This window comes from Cimex lectularius, unplaced genomic scaffold (genome assembly GCF_000648675.2).
Source record: "Cimex lectularius strain Harlan isolate CLEC.00 unplaced genomic scaffold, Clec_2.1 scaffold5, whole genome shotgun sequence".
NCBI classification, from domain to species: Eukaryota; Metazoa; Arthropoda; class Insecta; order Hemiptera; family Cimicidae; genus Cimex; species Cimex lectularius.
In genome coordinates, this window is record NW_019392993.1 from 3,952,327 (window position 1) to 3,977,354 (window position 25,028).

The 25,028-nt window shown below is 34.1% G+C and overlaps 2 protein-coding genes across 2 annotated transcripts in view; one reads left to right on the forward strand and one right to left on the reverse strand.

Annotated features, from left to right (window-relative positions):
- The window catches only part of LOC106666164 (lutropin-choriogonadotropic hormone receptor-like), a 111,231-nt gene that overhangs the window by 83,539 nt on the left and 2,664 nt on the right, over nt 1–25,028 (forward strand). The window contains exons 4-12 of the mRNA XM_014393131.2: nt 6,956–7,030; nt 9,138–9,215; nt 10,316–10,390; nt 16,004–16,069; nt 16,161–16,229; nt 16,310–16,384; nt 16,454–16,571; nt 23,724–23,816; nt 23,877–24,210. Coding sequence (XP_014248617.1) covers nt 6,956–7,030; nt 9,138–9,215; nt 10,316–10,390; nt 16,004–16,069; nt 16,161–16,229; nt 16,310–16,384; nt 16,454–16,571; nt 23,724–23,816; nt 23,877–24,210 — 983 coding nt within the window. The remainder of the gene's footprint in view (nt 1–6,955; nt 7,031–9,137; nt 9,216–10,315; nt 10,391–16,003; nt 16,070–16,160; nt 16,230–16,309; nt 16,385–16,453; nt 16,572–23,723; nt 23,817–23,876; nt 24,211–25,028) is intronic.
- On the reverse strand, nt 17,521–21,351 carry LOC106666165 (tubulin beta chain-like). Its single transcript, XM_014393132.1, has 2 exons — nt 21,148–21,351; nt 17,521–18,997 (listed from the first exon to the last, which is right to left on the reverse strand). Exon 2 carries the CDS (start codon nt 18,946–18,948, stop codon nt 17,608–17,610), a length of 1,341 nt encoding a protein of 446 aa, XP_014248618.1. The 5' UTR covers nt 18,949–18,997; nt 21,148–21,351; the 3' UTR covers nt 17,521–17,607.

Here is a 25,028-nt window from a genome sequence, read left to right on the forward strand (position 1 = left end):
TGATGATTACATCGTAACTCTGTTTTCACTTAAGATTTTCCGATCATGAATTCTATTGTGTGTACGCTGTTGAACGATTAGTCCTGTCGATTATGTTCAACCTATATAAATAAGATTTATGATCACTGACGATCTTGTCAAGAGCATAAATTGCCATTAGACATTAACTCTTTCTTGTACAGCTTGTGTGTGGATAAAAACATTATTCAAATAGAGAAAGAGTATAAATATGTGTGATATAGAGTGTTCAAAGAGTATAATATAGAAAAGAATCTAACTGCACTGTTGTAGGTTAAAGAAATTTGACTAAACCGCACAAACAAACAAAATAAAGTTGAGCAGAAAATTTGTAAGTTTGGGAATCGCTACATCTTTCTCCCCCCCCCCACACAAACACAGTCACAGTGGTCACAGTCGATGAAACATTGTCTTGGTCAGAACAAACCATCGATATTTGTAAAAAAAACTTTCCAAAGCCTTTGTCAGCTGCGAAAAATCCAGATTGATCTTCCACCTGAGGTAAAATTACAAATTATAAAATCTATGTTGTTCCCAATCTTTGATTATGCTTCCCTATGCTATTGTAATATAAGTAAAAAAAAAATAAAAAAACTACAAAAAGCGCAAAAAGATATGTTTATAATATCGAATACTTTGATCATGTCACACCATATTATGCCAAAGCAAAAATTTTAAAAATTAAAGAAAGAAGAGCACTAATACTCTCGATGTTCTTAATAAAATTATTAAAAAGACAAAATCCATCATATCTGATAAATAACTTTAAATTGTATAAGCCTATCCATGACAAGAATACGAGATGTGATAAACACAAATTTATATTGCCTAAAATCAGTACTGCTATCTACAATGCATCCTTTCTAGTAAAAACAATCAATAATTATAATAAAAACAACCTGTACAATTTACTACTTCTAGTTCCTGTTAGTAGAGTTCCTGAAAAAATACAATAATAGATAAAATTGTAAAAACAATATCCTCGTGTTATATATATATATATATATATATATATATATATATATGTGTGTGTGTGTGTGTGTGTGTGTGTGTGTGTGCGTTATACTATACTATTATACTAGACTGAATTATGTACTATTGTGTTAAGATTATTTATTACTAAATTTGCTATTTATTAATTATTAACACTATTTACTATTTATTTATTTGTTATTTATTAGTAGCGTACATTAAATTAGCATTGTTATATTTAAGCAATAATTAGAAAGACACCTGTAAAAATGAAAATTATAATTAAGAAATTACGATAAATTGATATAATTATCTGTTAGAGCTGAATAAAATAAAATGTTAACATTAAGTTTCCTGACTTCGGTAAGAGAGGACCCTATGGTCCTATGTAAGCTTCAGGTTAATAAACTATTCATTCATTCATTCTCTCTCTCTCTCTCTCTCTCTCTCTCTCTCTCTCTCTCTCTCTCTCTCTTTCTCTCCCTCTTCCCCCACACTCTCTCCATCTACCTAACAAACAGACTCTCACATCTCACACATTTATTTAAGTAATTTTTATATAACATATAATATTTTAAACGGAGCATGTTGAATAAAGTTATTTAAAAAATCACACACACACTTTTTTTATTTTTAAGTACAAGGTATCGTTTTCTGAAACTAAGCTATGGAAAATAGAACTTTGCCTATTAATCACTTATGTTATAGAAAGATGAAGTAGTTTTGATGCGAAACGCTATCATGGATTTAAATGAATTATTTTTTTGCCTTTTTTTACCAAAGGCTCTCTCTCTCTCTCTCTCTCTCTCTCTCTCTCTCTCTCTCTCTCTCACACACACACACACACACACACACACACACAGTTTCATCTCGCTTTTATACATTACATTCTTCAACAATCGGCAAACACTGTTCTCTTTGACTTTTAAAACTGCCCATTCAAGTAAAATCTCAGACAGATAAATTGTATAAGCAAGGTTCTTTTTTCGACGATCAATGAATCAGTTTGAAAGAAATGAATATATTGACAGAATGCCAGTATGGATTTTGCAAAGACTAGACGGTAGATTCTGTTTTTTCCTGTCAAATATAATAAAAATTAAATTTTTTCTTTAGGATCGTATTTTCATGAGAAAACCATTATGAAAACGATTACGCAAATCCTTTTTTTTTTTTGCGCTATGCGACTCGACTTGAACATGGAATTCCAAAATTCATTTTCAGTCAAAATTACAAATTTTATTTAATCTATTTATTTATTATTTTATAAAAACGTTTTATCAGCTACTAATTAGCGCGATGTCTCAGTTTGTCAGGATAACAAATCCTTTTAGAGAATGAAAAAATTTGGAGAATTTAGAGATGAGAAATCAAATAACTTTGTTGGTTACTACAGATGTTACATTTAGCCTTGTGGAAGATCATCTCACAGAACATCCAGTTTTCTTTTATGAAAATAATCAAGTCTAGACTTTTAACTTTGTTTAAAGAAAATTTAAAAATAAAAAATACATTAATGGCACTCTTGTGTCAACCCTCATTTATCAGATTCCAAAATCAAAGAGTCATTCCATTCAAAATATAAGAAAAAACCCTTTTTTTCTAAGTCGGCTGTTTCTTATTTCCTGTTTAGCTCTAAATCTAATAGTTATTCAGATATCGAGAGATGCGGTCGGGTGTGATGTGGGTTTCAGAAAAACATTTTCTTTATCGTGCCAACGTTTCGATCTTTTATTGAGATCATCTTCAGGGCTCAAAGTGTTTGTCTTCTGTGTAATTGTGTCATTCTTGCGTGTCGTGTTGAGAGTGCCTGGGCAATTACACAGAAGACAAACACTTTGAGCCTTGAAGATGATCTCAATAAAAGATCGAAACGTTGGCACGATAAAGAAAATGTTTTTCTGAAACCCACATCACACCCGACCGCATCTCACGATATCTGAACAACTATCGATTAACGGTCACTAATCTCTACACATTTCTAAATCTAATTTAAAATGAAAAAGTGGAAAACCCTACGTACGCCAGGAAGTAGAAAAATTCGAAACGGATCGAATAGTAAAATCAAAATTTAAAAAAACACATCCCCTGCAACCTCCCAACTCATTAAGTATTGTTATTCGTCGCGAAATATGGTAATTTTATTAACAGGGATTAGCTGGAGTTGAATAATTCTTCTAACTGATCAGGTCCAGGGCTTGATTGAAAAGTTAATCGAGTTGCTTGTTTACGTTACATCCAAGTAAAAGTGCGATGATCCCTCTCGGTTTTATTATCATCACGGTGTTTTACAAGAGAACAGATATCCAAAAACAGGTACGGTTTTAATGAGCTTCATACAAATAAAAAACACTGGATGATTTATGAAATGTGAATTTTATTCTATTTATCATATATCATTCCAAGAACTTACTTTATGTTACTTTAAACATTACGAAGGTCGTGGGTTCGAATCCCGCTCGGTACTATAATTTTTTCATCTCAAACAAGATCTTACATAAAAAGATTAATTAATATGGCCTATAGACTACTAAACATAAATAGATTAATATCATTTTAGAATTACTTTAAGCCGTATGAACTATAGGAAATATCTATAACCATACCGTAAAGTGGAACATGTATGTTTTTTGTTTTAATTGTAAACATAATATGTATATATTTTTATTTTTAATGATTTACTGTTAATAAAACGTTTTCACTATAAAATAAAATTTAAAAAAACTCATTTCATTTAATTAATAAAATTGACATCCCCTCGCGCTACTCTATCATATCCCTAGACGTTTCATCATTATTCACCAACATTCCAATAGATACTAAACATTATTAAAGGTAAATGGCCCAATTTAACACCAGACACAAGTGTATAAAAAAATGTTCTTAACAATGGTTCGGCACAGCTGTATTTTTACAAACCACTATTTGGCATAGCCATGGGTAGCAACCCTAGGCCCGACACTTCCCGACATAATATGACTCATCTAGTAAAGACGAAAAACCCCTGTGATCAATGATGTAAAGATGATCGACCTACATTCAACATATATTTGATAGTATCGGAGATGTGGTTCTATGTTCTAGAATGTTCTAGTGTCTGTGATAATAGTTTGTAATAAGTACCATTTATTTCTTTACTTACCTGTTTATTTATTGAAAACATTGTACTTAGCATAAGAAATACCAAAAAGAATGAAAAAATATCTATACATGTTGAAAAGAACAAACAATTTTAAACACTGACAGAGAATCTGTAAGTTGGAAAAGCAAGTTGATTTGATTTTCACTTACACAGATGAGCAACTATAAAATATTATATAGGTATCTTTTGTAGAGCCCAGAGGAAGGTGAAATAAAACACCGAAAGCTTGGCGATTTTTCAACACTACAACATTCTTTTGACCGCATCGCCGATCCTACCAAATACAGGGTGGCTCCAATCGATTCAGCCATACTTCCAGATCTTATAGGAAATTGAACGCTGAGTAAAAAAGGTCCCATGAACCTGTGTCCGCAAACCCTTCAGTTCCGAGCTACAGGCAAAAAACCATTAAAAACCACGTTTTTTGACCTTATTCGTGAAATTGTTAGTACACCGTTAGCCTGATCGTAAAACAGCTCGAAACAACATCTGTAGAGGATTGATTTCTGCGTCGAATGAGATTAAAACCAGCCTTTTTGGCGATTTTTCGAAGTTAGCCTCCTAAAATAAGTGTACACAAAATTCACCATTTCTGACATTATTTGTTTAGAAATCGTGAGATGCGGTCTGGTGTGATGTAGGTTTCAGAAAAACATTTTCTTTATCGTGCCAACGTTTCGATCTTTATTGAGATCATCTTCAGGGCCTGGGATTTACAAACATTGTTTACATATAACAATTACATTTTGGATGTGGAAAAGTGAATTTATACAATACAAAATATATATTTTTTATATATTCAATCAAAGTATTTCTACTCACTCAAAGTGTTTGTCTTCTGTGTAATTGTGCCATTCTTGCGTGTCGTGTCGAGAGTGCCAGTGAGATTTTGCTATTTTGTGTTTATATACGTTGGATTTCAGGCCCTGAAGATGATCTCAATAAAGATCGAAACGTTGGTACGATAAAGAAAATGTTTTTCTGAAACCTACATCACACCAGACCGCATCTCACGATTTCTGAATAATTATCGATTAACGGTCACTAATCACCACACATATATTAGACACATTTAACAGCTTTCACCAACGCATAAAATTTACACATTAAATCGAAAACAACAAAACAATGCCATTTTTAGATATACTCGTGATAAAACAACCTTATGGGACATTAATCACAGATTGGTATCAACACTAAGAAACAGATCGCTACCTCAACTTTACATTACACCATCTCCTTCATACAATAATAAATTTGGCCAAAGGGCTCCTTCACAGAATTATTACCCTAAGCCATGAATCATTTCACAACAAGAACATAAAGATATACAAGCATATCCTACATAACAATCACTACCCTAAACACATACAATAAGCACCAGAAGAATAGGGGGGGGGGCGTCGGTGGCCGCAACGGTTTAAGCGTTGACACGGCGCTCACCTCTGTAAGGTAAAGGTCCCGGGTTCGAATCCAGCGGCCATTCAAAAACACCGGCACATCGAGGGTTGATAAAACCTCTTCTGTTGCGAACCCTCGTTTAAAAAACAAACATAAAAAAAATAATTAAAAAAACAACAGAATAATCAACAACTACAACTCAACACTAACACCATCCACTATTACTAATAATACTACATCAAATCTATCAAATACAGACAAACCAACATACTTATCCATTCCATTCGTTCTCGGCCTATCACACAAATTAAACGCATTTCTTTTTTTCTGAAAACTTTAAAATAGCCTCCAAAAACTATAAAACTATTCACACCCTTTTTTTCCTAAATTAAAGAACACACGCCTTTAACAAATAAGTCTGATGTAATTTACAAAATCAATTGTATAAGTAGATCCATCAGGATTACATCCCGACATCTGGATAAGAGGGTAAAACAACATATCTATGATTGCAAAAAAAACCAAACAAAATCCTACAGCACTGGCTACCCGCCATTACGAACACCTCCACAGAACAAAACAAACATAAATGTAACTTTTTAGAAATGGTTTACATTTACAGATATAAACGCAGCATCAATTATAGAACAGACACATGTAAACTCAGCCACAGCTACGTTAATATCATTAATCAAATTCAATATCGATAACATACATATATCATCATCACATCACACAAAACATATAAAACAATCATTACTCTCCACACATCAAATTGTACATAATCTAAATCTTAACAATTTATCTCTCCTTTCCCTAATAATCCCATCTATAATAATCCTGAAAGGCTAATCAGGCCCGAACGACAAACCATTACGCTTTTTTCCATTGTCGATCCCTTTCATCTTAAAGAAGCCGACTGGTAATAGAAAAATGAATTTCTTATGCCTAATTCCTTCCCACTCCTTCAAAATCAAACATATATAAACAAAGAAACATTAATATCTTACTAACACTTTCAACACGAAACACAACAGTGACACATCTACACAGAAAACACACACTTTGAGTGAGTATAAATACTTTTATTAAGCCTAAAATTTCTATATTGTGTACACCATTGTTTAAATTCATTTTCACATCTTGCGTGTATTTGTATAATCTAAACAATGTTTGTAAATCCCAGGCCCTGAAGATGATCTCAATAAAGATCGAAACGTTGGCACGATAAAGAAAATGTTTTTCAAAACCTACATCACACAAGACCCCATTTCACGATTTCGAAATAATCATTTTAAAAAAATATTTTTATTTATTTATTTTCGTATATATTTTAAAAGTTACTTGTATAATAATTGCGCTGAATCATCGTATTTAACGAAAATTTCATTAAAATTGTGTTTTTGTCTGTTTTTATTTCAGCACCTTTATGAACAACCAACAACTGGAGTCCATAGAAGCAGGCGTTTTTCAAGACCTGCCGCAGATAAGGACGATGTAAGAAGACTTTAATCTCCCTCTTCAAGGGTATTAAAAGTGAAATGTATTGTCCTCAGAGAGAGGGTCGTAAATGAGACAGCGGATTCTCACAAATAATTACTCTCTCCTCTAAATTCGAATTGAAACGAAAATAGAGCTCATTATCTCAAGTTGCCAAGTAGGGCGGAACGGCGTAAACGCCTTTTGTACGAGCCGGGGGAAGATAAGGTCAATGTGTCGGATTTCAACATCGTACAGTCAGCAGGATAGAACAATTGAAACTACTAAAATAACAATAAAAATTACAAAGATATTTAAATTAACTTTGTGGATTTTCAGCAAGGACCATCTTCTAAGTACAATCATATCCATTGTTACATAATCCCTCATTGTGTTTTTGGTGGTTTTTGTTCCCTTTTTATTCTCCAGGGGAAATCTGCTCGGGCTATCTTCTGTCACTCTTATTCAGATACTTTCAACGTAGTACCACTAATCCAATATCCGTTCAAATACCCCTTTGTGGAAATATTTTGAGAAGCCTTTGACCTCGGCTTCTTCGCCAGTTCCGAGTTTCTCTTCCATTGTGTGAAGGATCCCCCTTTTCAGATCCTTGTGAAACGGCTCAGTGGGGTAGGGCCGAGTATCTTTATTGACTCCTCGGTCATTGTCAGCCCGTTCATTGAACCTCCACACGGTGTACTCGTGGATAGGGTCAGTTTATGGTTTTCTAAGTCTAGGACCTTCTGGAGGAACGTATTTGAATAGATAACTTCTATCCACTCAAGAATATTATTTTCAAACTGTTGTAGTCAAGGGTTTAAAATACGTTTGATAAATTAAAGTGTAAAACATACATTGATGATTTGCTAAGCTTGTAGCTTCGCTTAATTTTCTTTTTAATACTAAATTCTCCGAATTATCTGAAAATATTACCCTGTCCAAAGGCGTCAGATGAAAGCACAAGCGAGGAGAGGTGGACTTGAATTTAAATAGGTTTGCTTCAAATCTGTTAGAAAGCATTCAAGTGCAAAATGTACATCGCTTTCAGAACTCCAGACTTATTATTAAAAAATAATAAAAAATGTTAGCATTAAATTCCACAAAGTAGCTCAGTTTGTTTAAAATCCTGGACAAATTTCCATGTCCGAAGGCCTTAGAGAAAATCACCAGCAAGTACAGGCGGACCAAACATTACATAATTTTACTTTAAATCTGTTTAAGAAGATCTCAAGTGCAAAATATAAATGGATTTCGGGATTTGAAACTATGCTTTTTTATTCTTTAAAAACAAAAATAAATTGGTAACATGAATACACAAAGTTCGTTTAAAATTCTGGACAGATTTTTGTGCCTAAAGCGGCATAGAAATGCACCAATGAGAACAGGTGGACCAATAATTAAATACTTTAATTATAACGATTAACAATTGTCTAAAATACAGATTGGCTCAGATATTAAAAAAAAAATCAGAACTGATTGAGGAAACACTTTTTATTACTGAATTCCTCCAAATGATAATCATACTAATAATAAGATTTTTTTCTTAAAATACTGTACTGATTTTCATGACAGCAACAGCGAGGAAAGGCGGACCAGAGATTACATCTGGTCGAACAACTATGTACGGTTCGTTGACTCGCATAACTCTCAGAATAATTTTATGATTTAATAAACCCACACAGATTTAATTCGTATAACTTTCATATATGAATAGGAGTGGATTTTTGGCGTTTTGGAAGACGTTTGAGGTGAATTGTTCCTTTTCATTTTCTATATAGAGGGTTTTAGATTAGGATTTGTTATATTTCCTCTGAAACAACGCCGATGGAAATCCGCGTTTATTTTGGAAAATATCCAGTAAGGGTAGAGGAAGAAGACGACTGGAATTAAATGGGATCTCTTTAAAGGCAATTTAAAGCCGACGTTTTGAACTGGAGAAGGAGAGAAATGAATTCTTTGACCCCGCAGCGTATCACAGACTGGATCCACGTTGACTTTATTAAACCGAGATTTTATGCTTTTACCACTTATCCACCCTTATTTTTTGTCATTTAAGATTTAGCAAGACCCTTAATTCTGACCTTGGTCTCCCGGCGTTCAATTTGTATAATTTTCTTTTTCGTAGATACATCGTCCACGCTCCAGCACTTAAAAAACTGTCAGATGGTGTCTTACAAGCCTACTTGCCAAATCTCAGGGCTTTGTAAGTATAATATTTAAATTATTACCTGAAATATTATTTCTTTAGTTTACAGAGAGTAAGAAGAACAAATAACTAACAAAACTAAGCTCTGTTTTGTATAAACTAACTTTCAATATCAAATTTATATAATTTAAATTGTGAAAAATGGAGAATAATTAAAGCATCAAACTCACATTAAATCAATATGATTTATACAAATTACAATCAATTTTCTACTAAGCTTAACCAAAATATTAATGATTTACTGACTGTCACAGCATTCTACATCTAATATCTGTAAAATTGGTTAATATCAATTTTTACAAATTCCATTTACCTACAAAAATAAAGATTTTAATTGATAGGATCAGTAATTGGTATGTGCCAACTCACAATATTTGTTACGAAATAGAATCATATAATAACATATTACAATATAATCTGTAGTGGAAATAGGATTTTATAAAATGAACAAAAATCAGTATCTAGACCTTCAGTATAGAACAGAATGCTGTACCACCATTTTCTAAAATTCTTGCTGATTTGAGTACTTCCTCTCCCAATATACAAAAAAAAGTGCATACCGGTTACAGCTACCATCTCTCCAGGCATTTCTGCATCCAAAGCATGAAATTATAACTTAAACAATCTTAAACGCATTCACAAGTAACTTTTAAAAATGCATTCACGCTAATATATACATTCGTTCAAAACTTTACGGAAGAAGCTAACCAGCACTATACAATGGCTATTGCAAAAAAAAGGAACAGGAAAAGGCAGCTCTGCTCTTGTATCAATCTCATATTGGGTGGTACGCCTACTTGTTCGCTATATAGAGTCAATGCTTGAACTGTCTACTACACGCGAGATTTAGTTTAAAAGTAGTACTTGTTTCATCAAGCAAGGTTTTCGGTGATCAAAAACTTAGTACTCAAGAGCTTATCTGCCTGGTCCAATAACACTGTTATCATTAATGAATTATTTTTTTATTATTTCTATTAACTAAATTCGTAATGCATGTATGTAATATTTTCTATGATAGTTCTTAAAATATTAATAACTATTCGATTTTACATTCTTATTTTATACGATTGGATTGATTCTTTTCCGAACAATTTTAGGCGGATTGTACATTGCGGACTCGAAATTTTACCATACATGGATAAGTTGACAACATACAACCACGTGAGCATACTGTAAGTGACCCAACTCCAAACTTATCCTACCATTCTAAAATAAACAGTTGTGAACATTTATTCTTAATTTATTCTGTATAATTTTTATTAGGAAATTTTTAAACTAATATTATTAATTACGATTTATAACAACTGACAATTACTAGTTATTAGTGCATGAGTGGTCGAGGGTCTTCTTACCACTTATTAACCCAAAAATGATTAAAAAATACGATAAATAAAAACAATTTAGTTTAAAAGACCTATGTTATTTAAATATATAAACTAAAGATATTAACTATAACCTATAATAATTAAAAATATTAGTGCGTAAGTAAAGGAGGCTCTTCTTATCCTTAATCCGTCACCTTTTGCCACGTTACGTTTTAATTGTCTATATTATTTCATTGTAGAAACTAAATATATTAATTACAGCATATAAATAAATATATTATAGCATGAGTGGAAGGGGCTCTTCTTAACCTTTCCATCACTTTTTGCCACCTTTAGGGGTGATGATCAAAAATACTAATTAGCGGATTGAAGTTTGTTTCATTTGTTAAATCCTAATGTTTCTTAGTTACATAAATAAAACATATTTATTACAGCCTAAACAATCAATAACGGAAAATCCAGAACTGAACAAATATGTGTTGAAGTTTGTTTCGTTTCAAAACAGCAAATGTTTTCATGAAACGCTATTACTATGTATGGTTTTTTTTAAATATGTATTGTATTACTAGGTGCAATCTAAACTACAACAATTTGAGGATACATATATTTTTGGTGCACTTCACTCACTAGTTAATAACTATTTATCAGAAAGTAGACCTACTTTTAAAACATTTAAAAAAAAGGCCATTTAGGCTTCAGAAACCTTATAGGATTGTAGGGATGGGATCTGCTGGACAAGGCTTGGGCAAGGATATTGGGGTGATGGGACAGTTTACAGTGAAATTTGGTAGACGTTTGAGGAGTGATGCTGGGTTCTTGTCTGCAGGTTAGTGAACTCATGTTGAACCGGCTGGGCCACTTGTTTGGAAATGAGGAATTAATTTTTCTATAAACAGAATTTTATGGTCATTATGGAGGGTACTATTGAATAGCATTTACAATTGAACCAAGGCCTTTAAACAGAAACAATTGGAAACGTTGGATATTAGAAGGTTTAGCGGTTCCTCACAGTTATATATCGTCCAAATTGATTGTAGCTTAATTCTTATAACAATCGACCAAGCAGGTCTTTTTACATCGAAAAAGACAATACAAAAACTTACGATTGTTTTCGGTGTTTGTATTTTTCTCGAAAGCTAAATAGTTTACGAGCTTAATAGTTATTTCAATCGTCCCAGCAGGCGTGTCGATTTGAGGACATAGTAAAAGATTGTACAATGAGATTTACTTAGGAGTGTAAATATGCATGGATCTATATATCCGACCGTCTGAACCTATACATCCGAATTGTAGATTTGGGTTTAGAAGATAGTTTCAGCTGTGTGACAAGGATGGTAGGAGTATGTGCAGTTGGACCATCTGCGGTATAAACGAAATAGAGGTTTGTTTCAAGCACTCTGTTCTGAGGTACTCCTTGTAAGTAAGAACTGCTCTGATAAATAAGAACGAAAGTTGTGTTTGAAACGTCACGCAAATTTGTACAGAAGAATCTAACGTTTGTGACATATCATGAAGGGCTCTAATAAAATATTCTTTGCTTTCAAAGAAGGAGTATATTCGGTCTACAGCGTAAAACATTTATTGTACTGTGGAATAGTGAGAGCCAAACTGAGGTTTTTGGAGAAGGTTAGAGGAGTTTAATTTTGGTAATATCCTTTTGAGAAGTCCTTTTTAGTCATGATGGGGAGTAAACTAACTGAACAATTTAATCAGGGATGTAATTAGGTTGAAACCTGGGTCCGCTTCGTTTGTTTTGTGCTTTGGTAAGCTAGACAGGATATATTTGACATCTGCGTGCGTGACGGCTGCCAGAGGGGAGAAATAATGTATTCATCAATACCTATTTCGATTGAAACATTGTCGGGCCCAGAATAAGCTGTGAGGAGTTCACGGAGGTGTTGGCTTTTCTTGGTCGGACTTGGCCTAGTCTTCATCGTCTGGACTAAAGGGAAAAAATGAGAATGTGATGTTTCAGGACTTCTTCTCGTGGCTGTCCAGAGTAACCTATTAGTAGGGTAGAAGTGAAAAGGTTTGTTGCGGTGGATTTTCATTTTTTTCCCAATACGGGATTATTTCATGAAAGATTGGCAGTCGGAAGCATGAAAAATGTCGGGCCTGGCAGCCTGCTGGCGAATATATAGAAGTGTTGAAGAGATTCTCATCCTTGCCCAGTTCTCATATGAACTAATGATATTAAAACATATCACAGCCAATTGTTAGGTCCGACTAATGAGTCTCCTTTTGCCTTTTCTCTAAATTTTACAGCCTTTTTCTAAATCCATAAGTATTTCTTTTTATGGCCCTATCCGTTACTGATAACCGGCCAATGTCAGCAGGATGCTTAGGCCGCCAGGGACCCAAGCCCGACAGATCCAGCTCGCTACGAGAGAGGAAAGTTCACTTAAACCTTACTTTTATACTGTGACCTCTTCGGGGATGTGGATAAAAACCATTACATCGAATTTAATATAGAAAAGTCTACATCCTCAGGTCCCAGGGGCTAACATGCCCGGATTCCCCTCCATTAAGTGCATTTTACTTTATCAATCCATATAATTTTATTAAGCCGTAGTTGTTCGATGACAGTTTTGTGTGGGGGTTATTTCACGGTCTAGCAATCATAATCATTACTTCACTCATTATGACTGCAACCGAATATGGGGTTATCATAGTAATTCATGATTATATTCAAATTATACACGTATAATGAAAAAATGCCACAAATTAATTAATACGTCAATTTTCGTAAATGACACTGTTAATATGTCGGGGATTATTTAACCACCGCCTTTTTATTTCTTTTGTTTGGAAATAAATAACAAAAATAGAACTGGTCTTTTACGTAGAATCAGAATCTGAAGCTATTTTTTTTCATATTTATGTTGCCTGTTATATTTAATGTTGCCTAAATATGACGTGGTTTTTACACTTATGTCTTGACGATGTCATTTAAAGCCAGTGGTTCTGAAAATTAAATGGATATCAATGTCACAATATAAGAATTTTAACTCATGATGAGAATAAATTCGCAGAAACTTTTTTTTATCTCTTACATTTGATACATTTGAATACACTCCCTTTGACAGGCCCATGTGGGTTGTATCACAAAGAAGACTCACGATGCCTCAGCTCGTGTCACCTACAAAACCAACGGGGAACGAAGACTGGAAAATTTAAATTTAACAATAAAGTATACAAATTTCGTGAAGTCACTCAAATTTTTTTGCTTTGTGAAGAAAAAGGTTGATTTAGGTCCATGGAAGTCCACTTTTGGAAAATAGGATTATCAACTTCTGTATTGTACAAATTTGATGGAGAGTATAAAAATACAAATTCCCTGCTCTTTCGTCTTTAACGATTAAACCCTCTCCTACTACTTCAACCGTTTTTGCGGGCTATTTTAACAAGCGCCTTTTCATAATTGGGTCCTGTCTGCTCATAACTCCATTAATCCGGGAGAATGTTTAAAAAGATATTAGGCAGTCGGAGTTATCGATCAATGACTGAATAACCATTTATATTCAACTTGCATTTAAAGAGAACTCAATAATGTAGCATTACTTAGAACTCGTCCATTTCACCCATTTCAATGAGATTTGTACTAAAACATTTTGTAATATTTCGATCTCATGATGTGCTTCGTTTATTTATTTTTGTGGAAAAGTTTATTTATTTAGATGTATTGAATGGTGATTCTTCTTTATATGTTTGTACTGCCAAAATATCCACTTGTTCTAAAAATTGTTGACATTCGAATCTAAACACCCAATTTATTTACCGGATATTTTATTTCGTCAATTGCTTATATGGTTATTCCCCAAGGCATTAATTAATTATTAAGCTTAGATCTTCAATACGGCTTGCGTGATTAAGCCGAGGATAAATGGTTAAAAAAATTATTGATGTTTAAACCAAAAATTATCGTTTTTGTTTATTTCCCAGAGGTTTCGAGTTATTCCTTGATTGACTATTAAGCCTAGACCTCCAAAACCGCTTTTTAACATGCACAAGCTTATATTTAAATCAAAAATTACTTGTTATGCTATAAATGTTTGGTATTGAAGCCAGAAAGTATCTTTGTTTTTATTTCTTAGAACATTTGAGTTATTTCTGAATCTTTTAATCGATTATTGAACTTAGATTTCCATAACTGCTTGTCCAAAAGTACGATATTTAAGCGAAAGGTCACTTGTGATTCTACAAGTTTTCAATATTTAGGACAAAAATTATAGTCTTTTATTTTCAACAACGTTTTAGTTCCATAGGTCAATTGCTAAGTTTCTAATTCATTAATATTTACCGACTGGTCAGAGTTTTCGGATTATACGTGGTACCTCTTAAGTGGTTTCTTCAAGCTTAGATCTCCAAAATTTCTAGTTATCGAAAAGAATGAATAATCAAGTTAAAAATTCTAATATTTTGTTAGTGTACTTAAAGGTTTTGGGTTTTTCATCGAGTTTTTAATTAATCTTTAAGGTTAGATTTTGAAAATCACTCGTCATTAATTGAGTATTAATCTTAGATCTCCAAAATCTGTTGTTATCTGGTTGATTGTTACGCTTAGACTCCCCAAATTTCTGTTGTTCCATAATTATTTGCTAATTAAATTAAAATTCAAATATATTTGTTCATTTGCCGGAGGTTTAGGGTTATTCGTCAGGACTCTAGTTAATCATTAAGTTCACTAATTTCGTAGTCCGCTTGACCAATTAATATATTACTATTAATTAAGGTTTTTAGTTGAGATAAAAAAGTCAATGGCACGACCGGGATTCGAACCCACGATCTTCGGCTAGATTGAACCCCCCTTTTGAATTTTCCCTCCTTTTTGCCATTTTTCAATATAAATATATAAATGATTATTAATTTAGATTAGCAAAGTTTATAATGTTTCCACAATTGTTCGAAAATGAAGTAAAAATTCGAATATTTTTGTTCGTTTATCAGACGTTTTCGGTTACTCATCATGGCTGTAATTGATTATTAATCTTAAATCCCCAAAATTTACGGTTTTTCCAAAATTGTGTGATAATCAATTCACAAAATTGTTGTCTTTTCATTTATCAGAGGTTTTGGGTTATTCATTAAAGTTGTAATTCATTATTAAGTTTAAATTTCCAAAATTGTCCGTTATCTATTTAATTATTATACTTAGATCGCCAAAATTTCTAGTTCTTCCAAAATTGTTTGCTAACCCAGCCAAAAATTCGAATTTTATTTCGAATTGTTCCATCTTTCTTGATCAATAAATATATTTGAAAGATTCATTAAATTACTTTTTTAAATACTGAAACAACCTGCATTCAAATGGGCAAATTGTACCGAATTTTTACATGGTAAAGTACGTCTTGGGATAAATAGAAAAAGGTCATAATGTTTTGGATGGATTCTATAATATTACATTCCGTAGTTGCATAAATCTTTATTTTTTATGACATTGATCGTTTTTTTTTGTTCCAGAGATCTTGAATCCAATATGATAACAAGGCTGAATAGCAATCACATAAAAATTCGAGCGGATCAATTGTAAGCGATTTCATTTTCCTTTTAATATATTTTCTTACATAATCCATGATTCAATGAAGCAATCAGTTCTAACGCGGAAACGATTTTCTAGAATCCTGAACTACAATCAAATCCAGGAAATCGAAACGGACGCTTTTCACGGCTCACAAATCTCAATCTTGTAAATGACACAATTGCAAAATTATTGATTTTATTCGGAAATTTGATTTAATTTTTTTTATATCAAATACATTTTTTCAGGACTTTAAGAGGCAATAAAGAGTTGACAACGCTTCATACTAACAGCTTCAGAGGGATAACAAGTTTAAGGATGCTGTGAGATTTTATTTTCAAGCCCTCAATTGTTTTTTAAATAATTAAAAACGAAATATTTTTCTTTTTCAGGGATTTATCGGAAACGTCGATATTATATCTGCCGATCAAAGGACTCCAGCACCTTGAGATTCTGAAGCTGCAAAACGTCAGGTCGCTCACCATGTTTCCGTCGATTTACAATTTCCAGGCAAGTTAAACCCAGAAAGGGGTGAGAAAAAGGCCCAACTGTCAAAAATGTATCGATCTCAACCAACTGATATATATATATATATATATATATATATATATATATATATATATATATATATATTTTGTTTTGCACTCTAACCCTATTGAGCACTGGATAAAGACCGATTGAAATTTCTCTCATATCAACATCATAAAAAAGCCACATATGCCTAAATCAACACAGCTGTTTTTTGTTTTTCCGCCCAACTGGATCTATATAATTTTCACATTTATTTTATTATTTTAAAAATTGAAACTTTAAAAATAATCCAATTTCTCCTGTCTGTAAAGTTATTTTTTCAGAAATCAAGACTTTTAATGCTCGAGTATACGCGTTCATACAAATTGTGATTAAATAAGCTCCTTCAATCTTCAATCTTAATTAAAATACCAAGTCCAATAGAATTTAAAGTTTAAAGTTAAGGGGTTTTTGCGATCATGTGTTTAAATTTCTTTCATATATTTTTCCCATTTCATGTCATATACATTACATTTTGTTATGTTACGAGACATATGTTAAGTGATGTTTGGATTGGAAGATATTCTAATTTTTATTGAAGTTAAGACGTCTTAATTGATTAAATTAATAGGATTAAATTTCAACAGGAAGAAACTGTTATTAGATTCTACTGGTTTAGTATTAGATCGGGTTGGCCCAGTCTTGAACTGTTTAAAACCAATGGGAAATTATTCTACCCTTTCCAAAGCTTTGAATTACATTTTCCTTGCGTCAATTTTCTACTATTTCTGCTGGAATAATCAAAGTATATTGCACGACGAAGGTTTATTTTTAAAGAAACTAATGTTTTAAGTAAAGAATACTATTTATCTCTGGTGGGTGACATATTTACTCTTAAATTACAGTTATAAAAAGTAAAATTGGGAATTTTACTAATAAGTGAAATTAATCAATCGTTAGTGGTAACAAGTTTATTTTTGAGAGCTAAGTTGCGTAGGTATTTAGTAATGCATACAACAATTATTATCTCGTTAATTTAGACTTCCTCTACGTTATCTTCATCCTCGTCGAATTCACCGGCTTCTTCTGCAGTTGCGTCTTGGTATTGTTGGTATTCTGATACCAAATCGTTCATGTTGGACTCGGCTTCTGTGAATTCCATTTCGTCCATACCTTCTCCGGTATACCAATGCAAGAATGCTTTCCTTCTGAACATAGAGGTGAACTGTTCCGAGACTCGCTTGAAGAGTTCTTGTATAGCCGTTGTGTTTCCTATGAATGTCGATGCCATCTTAAGCCCCCTGGGTGGTATGTCGCACACGGCCGTCTTGCAGTTGCTCGGGATCCATTCGACGAAGTAGGACGAGTTCTTGTTCTGTACGTTGAGCATCTGCTCGTCGACCTCTTTCATCGACATCCTCCCTCTGAAGATTGCGGCCACGGTGAGATAACGTCCGTGCCTGGGGTCGCACGCAGCCATCATGTTCTTGGCGTCGAACATCTGCTGGACCAGCTCGGGCACTGTCAGAGCTCGATACTGTTGAGAGCCGCGGGAAGTCAGAGGCGCGAAGCCCGGCATGAAAAAGTGCAATCTGGGGAAAGGCACCATGTTGACGGCCAATTTCCGCAGGTCCGAATTCAGCTGACCTGGGAATCTCAAGCACGTCGTGACTCCGGACATAGTCGCGGATACCAAGTGGTTCAAATCGCCGTAAGTCGGAGTCGTGAGTTTTAGAGTTCTGAAGCAAATATCGTACAACGCTTCGTTGTCGATGCAGAACGTTTCGTCGGTGTTTTCCACCAACTGGTGAACTGAGAGCGTAGCGTTGTACGGCTCTACTACCGTGTCCGAAACCTTCGGCGACGGCACGATGCTAAAAGTATTCATGATTCTGTCGGGATACTCTTCCCTTATTTTGGATATGATCAAGGTCCCCATGCCCGAGCCAGTGCCTCCGCCCAATGAATGCGTGAGTTGAAAGCCTTGCAAGCAGTCGCAACTCTCCGCCTCTTTCCGTACTACGTCCAGGACGGAGTCGACGAGCTCGGCCCCTTCGGTGTAGTGGCCTTTCGCCCAGTTGTTCCCAGCTCCGGCCTGTCCGAAAACGAAATTGTCCGGACGGAAAATCTGGCCGAAAGGGCCGGATCTCGCGGAGTCCATGGTGCCCGGTTCGAGATCCACGAGAATGGCACGCGGCACGTACTTTCCACCTGTCGCCTCATTGTAATAGACGTTGATCCTCTCCAACTGCAAATCGCTGTCTCCGTGATATGTTCCAGTCGGGTCAATGCCGTGTTCATCCGAAATAACCTCCCAAAACTTAGCTCCAACTTGGTTGCCACACTGGCCTGCTTGGATATGACAAATTTCTCTCATTATTAAATCTTTCTACGACTTTAAAATTCCACTTGTTCAGCACAATTATCTAAACAGAATAAAAAGACAAGATTTTTTAAAGCTTTTCGAAATGGATAACGAGTTGGTTACGATTACATTATCCCAGTCTTGACTGTATAAATCGACAATTTCTTTTTAATTTGCGCGTTGGTTAACCGCTCGTTCATTTTTCAATAATGCACTAGTTGCCCTATGACTTTGACATTATTATTGGTGAAAATTAATTAAGAATTGTCCATTTAGAAGGATAATGAAAAAAGTAAAAACTAATTATCTATTAGATGTTATTTCTAAATACTAATGTCAAAACAATTAAAAATTAATTATACATTAAGACAATATAATAGCCTTGTAATTATAGTCTTTTTGCTATTATTATTATTATTACTATGGATATTTTTATTATATCATTTGTTAGGTCTATATTTGGAGGTTTTTTAATACAATTCTTAATTGCACGTTGCTTTGGCATTTTTATGTCATAGCCATGCGTAATTTTTATTATTATTTTTTTTTTTTTTACTTTAAAATGTTCACAAAATCATCAAAAATAAAATAATAAAATAAAAATGAACATGAATAAAGGTAAATGTAATTTATTATAATCTACTTTATACAGCCAATCACATGTCGAGGGTTTCACTTTCCTACTCTATGTTATATTTTATGTTTTTGTATTTATGTTGTGGACGTGCTAACTTAAAAAAAAATCACGGATGGTGATGGCACAAAAGATGCATTTCACGAAAGTTGGGGATAAAACCAACAAAAGTAGACCTAACAAACGACATAATAAAATATACAATAATTTCTTTCAATTAATTAATCTTTATGTAAGGTTGAGATAAAAAAAGTCATTGTCACGAGCGGGATTCGAACCAACGATCTTCGGCTAAATATTTTTCTATATTCCAAAATAATTTACTGTTTGTACAAAAAGGGAAGACCTGGGATAAGACATTTAAGGTTTTAATAGAGGTTTCTGTTGAACGAAATAAGTCATTTGATCATACATAGTAATTTCTTTCAATTAATTAATCTGTATTTAAAATATTGGTTGAGATAAAAAAATCAGTGTCATGAGCGGGATTCGTACCCACGTCCTTCGGCTAAATACGCCGCTGCTCTACCACTTGAGCTATCGTGACTTGATCCGCTCGGACACTAACTTCCCATCTCAACCTCTCCTCTCGAATTTTCCCTCCTTTTTTGCCATTTTTCAAATGTCGTGTAATCTGATTCTCGGCGACAAATGAAATGGCCACGGAGAGCTTTCGTGAAGATATACTTCAGTTTAATTATTAAATCCATTACAGTTTGTGGTCCGATTGGCCAATTAACTTTTTTCAATTAATTAATCTTTAATTAAGGTTTTGGTTGTGATAAAAAAGTCAGTGTCACAAGCGGGATTCGAACCCACGACCTTCGGCTAAATACACCGCTGCTTTACTACTTGAGCTATCGTGACTTCGATGGATACCAACTTCCCATCTCAACCCCACCTTTCGAAATTTCCCTTTTTGCCATTTTTTTATCTCAACCAATACCTTACATAAAGATTAATTAATCTTATTAATTAATTGAAAGAAGTTATTTGTCAATCAGACCACGAATTCTAATAATATATAATATATAATAATAATAAAATATAATTAATGTGACCGTTAAAGCACAAAGGACAGTAATTATGGTTCACCACCATTTTCATTCCATCGATTTAATTTAGATGAAATGATGCCTTTAGTTATTTTCTATAAAATGACATTTTGAATTTAATTTTAATATTTCTAACATGATTTGATTAGATTGATAAAAATTGGGTTTTTTATGAGTTTTTTTTCGTCAAAAGTGTATTTTATACGTCAAATAATTTGGAATGGAATAACTCTTGGTTATTGTTTTTCATCTAGAATTTTTCTTGTTTTAAATAATCTATTATGGCCTGTTTGGTATCGCTAGTTATATCATGACCTGACCTGATTTGAGCAGGGCACGAAAAAATAGCAAAATCAGTGCCAAAATTGGTTATTTAACATAAGAAATTTTTCTTATAAGAAATAAAGAAAATTCTGCTTGATTAAAATTTTACCAAAAATTGGCTTAGAAATTTATAGCCTGTTTTGCACCGATTTATCAAGACTTAATAAACTTTTAAAAAAATCAAAAATTACAACTTACATGTTTCAAACTTCGGTCTCTACAGTATCTACGTGAAAACGAGCAACGAACCTTTCGACAACTTTTATCGAACTTTTATTTTACAATTCCTAAGAAAAACAGGTAAGTAGGCTGATGCTTCAACAACTAAACAATAAAATAAAATGACGCGATCTTTTTTTTTTTTTTTACATCAGCCGTTTAATTAAAACAATATGTACAAATTTTCACAGCAAGTCCGTTATGAAAGTTAATGTAAAGCGTGGCCGGATGGGTATTTTCCACTTTCCAGAGCCGTTATCTCTATATTGAATAACTTGTAAATGCTTGCTATTATCCATCTTAGTAATAATGTTCATTCTTTCATTTCATTTTATTGGAGTTCTCTATTATTTTTTTTACACTATCCCATATGATAATATTCACTTAATGCAAATGAAGCAAAAACAATTTTTGATTTCAAATATTTCCTCCTTAAAAAGCTTGATTTTTAAATAAAAATAGCACAGAGAGCTCAGGGAGAATTAACACTTGGTTGTTTTCATTTTTGTGATCTGGCAGTATTCAAAATCCATTTAATTTAGATTTTCAAGATTTGATCATTACTTTCGCCGGCTTGCAAGAAAGCCGGCATAACCTCCTAAACTAATTTGCGTAAACATTAATTAATCAACACAGAAATGAGGCCGTTAAGATTTGGAAGCATAAAAACCATAAAATTCAAAAGGTCTACTTAAGACGTACAGACTTAAACTTCCAAAATCTACATTCTTTTTCTTTTGTTTAGAAAATCGTTTTTCGCCAAAATGTACAATTTTATATTGGTCGGTTTTTTTTTTAATATTACAATCAGGATGGCTTTTGAGAAGTCCGAATTTACTGCATATCCAAACAAATGGAAGAAGATTTGAAGATCACAGATTTTTTTTTTTTTTTTGCTTCATCCAGAGGATATTTTGCCAGATTTTTGAACCCTCTACGAGGCAGTGAGGGGATCATGAAGGGAGGTCCGACAGCGGCACCGGAGAAACCACGGGGTATCCACACCAGGTGCGGGAAGCGGAGTTTATCTACAATTATTTTTCCTTTGTCTCATTTACGGGATGAGCATGCACTGCGTTCACCCTAATCCCTGAAGACCGGGGTTCGTTTCAACCAAGAAAGCGGCCATATGCGGACCCCGGAGCCCCGGGCCCAACCCCCGGCCACCTTACCCCCAACCACATCCCTGTATTCAATGATTGTCCATAGAATAAATTTTATTCTATTCTTCATTTAAATGATTTTTGTACGCTCATATTAATAGATTTTAAGAATTTGTATAGTAAGTCAAATACAGATACATTGTTACAAGCTAGTAATGTACTAAGATTGAAAGGTTTGGCATCGCTTTCGTTTGAGTTTTGTAAATAGAATTTCCCGTTGCTCTTCGAATTCTGGGCTTAAGGTAGATACCGGTGTCACATGTAGAACAATTCGCTGATGAACTTAAACCTATTTCGAAACGATAGCTTCCCCAAAGACCATCATTTGTCTTCAGCCTCAAAATAGTTGAGTAAAATTATTTTGGTCTGCTCCACAAAGAGGACTATCGTTTTTTAAGGAGTTTTGGGAACAAAGGTAACGATATCCAGCTGATGCCTGATTATAATTTTTTTGCCAAAGTTCGTGACATAACTTATAGAAGAATTTTTTGCCATCTTTTTTAGGAATTTTTATATGCAGGGAAAATACTGGCAAAGTAGCTTCCTAGAACCGACCACGATTTCATTCTGTCGTATTCCAACATGACCCTTAACCCAACAAATTACCACAGAGTTTTCCAAACGTTTTAAGCTTACATATTTTTTATAAATATCTATTAGAATGTAATTACAGTTCTCATAGTTCAGGGAAATTTTTTTTTCGTTGATACTTCGTAGAGAGGTCTATCTATAGCTGTCAATTCAGCTGTAAATATGGACGCTGAATTTGCTAGTGCGTACTGTTCTGTATGATAGCTTTTAGGAACATGGAAAGGACATCCACTATTTCCCTTCAATAAAGTCCCATCTGTGAAACCAATAAGGTGGTAAGGGAAACGCTCTGCCATATCTGCCAGAAATGTTATTTGAGCAACGTCTGGAATCAATTTAGTGTAATTTTTAAGTACTCAAGTACCTACTTTGCTGAATACTGCTTTGTATTGTAAGCTGTATAGTGGTCCGGTATACGTTTATGTAGATAAAATATGTATATAGGGAATAGAACAAAGGAAAGCTGAAACAAGGTAGCTCCCTATTTCTTCCTTTTCCGAAAGGGGCAAGTTTGAACTTTTCAGTGTGTCAATATGTTCATAAAACGTTGGTTATCCATACTGTAAAGTTTTATTAGGAAATTTAGAGAAAGTTTAATCTTCTACGTTCTAAAGGCAGCCTCAGCAGCTACAAGCTTCAGCAGACATGAAGATCACTGAAAATATGGCTTAAATATAAAACACAGTCACATCAGACGGATAGTTGGACGATAAATCCTCCTGTCGGAGAATTACTTTATAAGCTTACTGTTCAGTTGAGTTTTCGAAGCATTTATTGAAAATTTCATAATTTTTCTTACAGTACATCACGAAGGTCTACCTCACCTACGCTTACCATTGCTGTGCGTTCCATTTCCCCAGCCGACACGATCCTGAGAGATTCGCCAAGCACGAGGTATACCGATCGACCCCTATTACCTTCGATTCGACCTTTACGAATTCGTTTTCTTTGTAGGACATGAAGTTGAAAATGAAGGAGAACTGCAGTAGGACGACCAGGGTCAAGAGGGACTGGGGAGCACCGATTCTTCAAACAATTGATACGAATTTCACAGACAGTTCGGAAAAAGAACAGGAAATGTACAACGGATATTTTACGGACGAGTCCTTCGGTCAGGACGGAATCACAGTCGGGCCAAAAGTGATCGCACTCTGCGGAAACATATCGAAGGACTATCGCAAGGTCGAGTGCTATCCCGAGCCGGATGCTTTCAACCCTTGCGAAGATTTGATGGGCAACTGGACACTGAGAGTCGCAGTCTGGCTGGTCGCAATCGCTGCACTTGTAGGTAAGATGGATTCTTTGTTTTTGTTTAACCACCACAAGGACCTATTGAACGTCAAACACACTCTGGAGGAGTATGTTTTCACTTTAACATTTTTATTAACCCATCTTTTTTCCCGTTCGGAGTCGTAGGAATTTCGGTTTTCCAATATACTTAGCCTATTCCTATGTAATGCAGGCAATTTCATAAAATATGTTTTATCCGTACGTAACCTATCAGACATAACTATGTCATTCTTTTTTCCGCCGGGCTTTTGACATACCCATTGCTTAATTAAAGCTCTTTTATGGGTTCTCTTAAGGTCCGCATTCCATGTTACCCGGTCAAGAGCTACTCGTGCGTATGTAATTTCTTTGGAAAGTATTATTTCTTGGTTTCCTATGGTTAGAGATGTAAAATTTAGCGTCTTTTTCCTGGTAAATGGCACTATTGTTGCCTTTGAGGGTACCCTTTCAGTGTTAAATTCAAGTTCACTAATTTCGTGGTCCGCTTGACCAATTAAATCATTATAATTAATTAAGGTTTTTAGTTGAGATGAAAAAAAGTAAATGGCACGAGAGGGATTCGAACCCACGACCTTCGGCTAGATACGCCGCTGCTCTCCCACCTGAGCTATCGTGACCTCGATCCACTCGGACATCAACTCCCCATCTCAACCCCCGAAGGTCGTGGGTTCGAATCCCTCTCGTGCCATTTACTTTTTTTCATCTCAACTAAAAACCTTAATTAATTGTTAAATTTAAGGCTTTTTGCATGATTCGACCAGGGTTTAGTCGCTGATCGACATTGTCACTAATTTTTATGGTTTGTTAAACCCATTA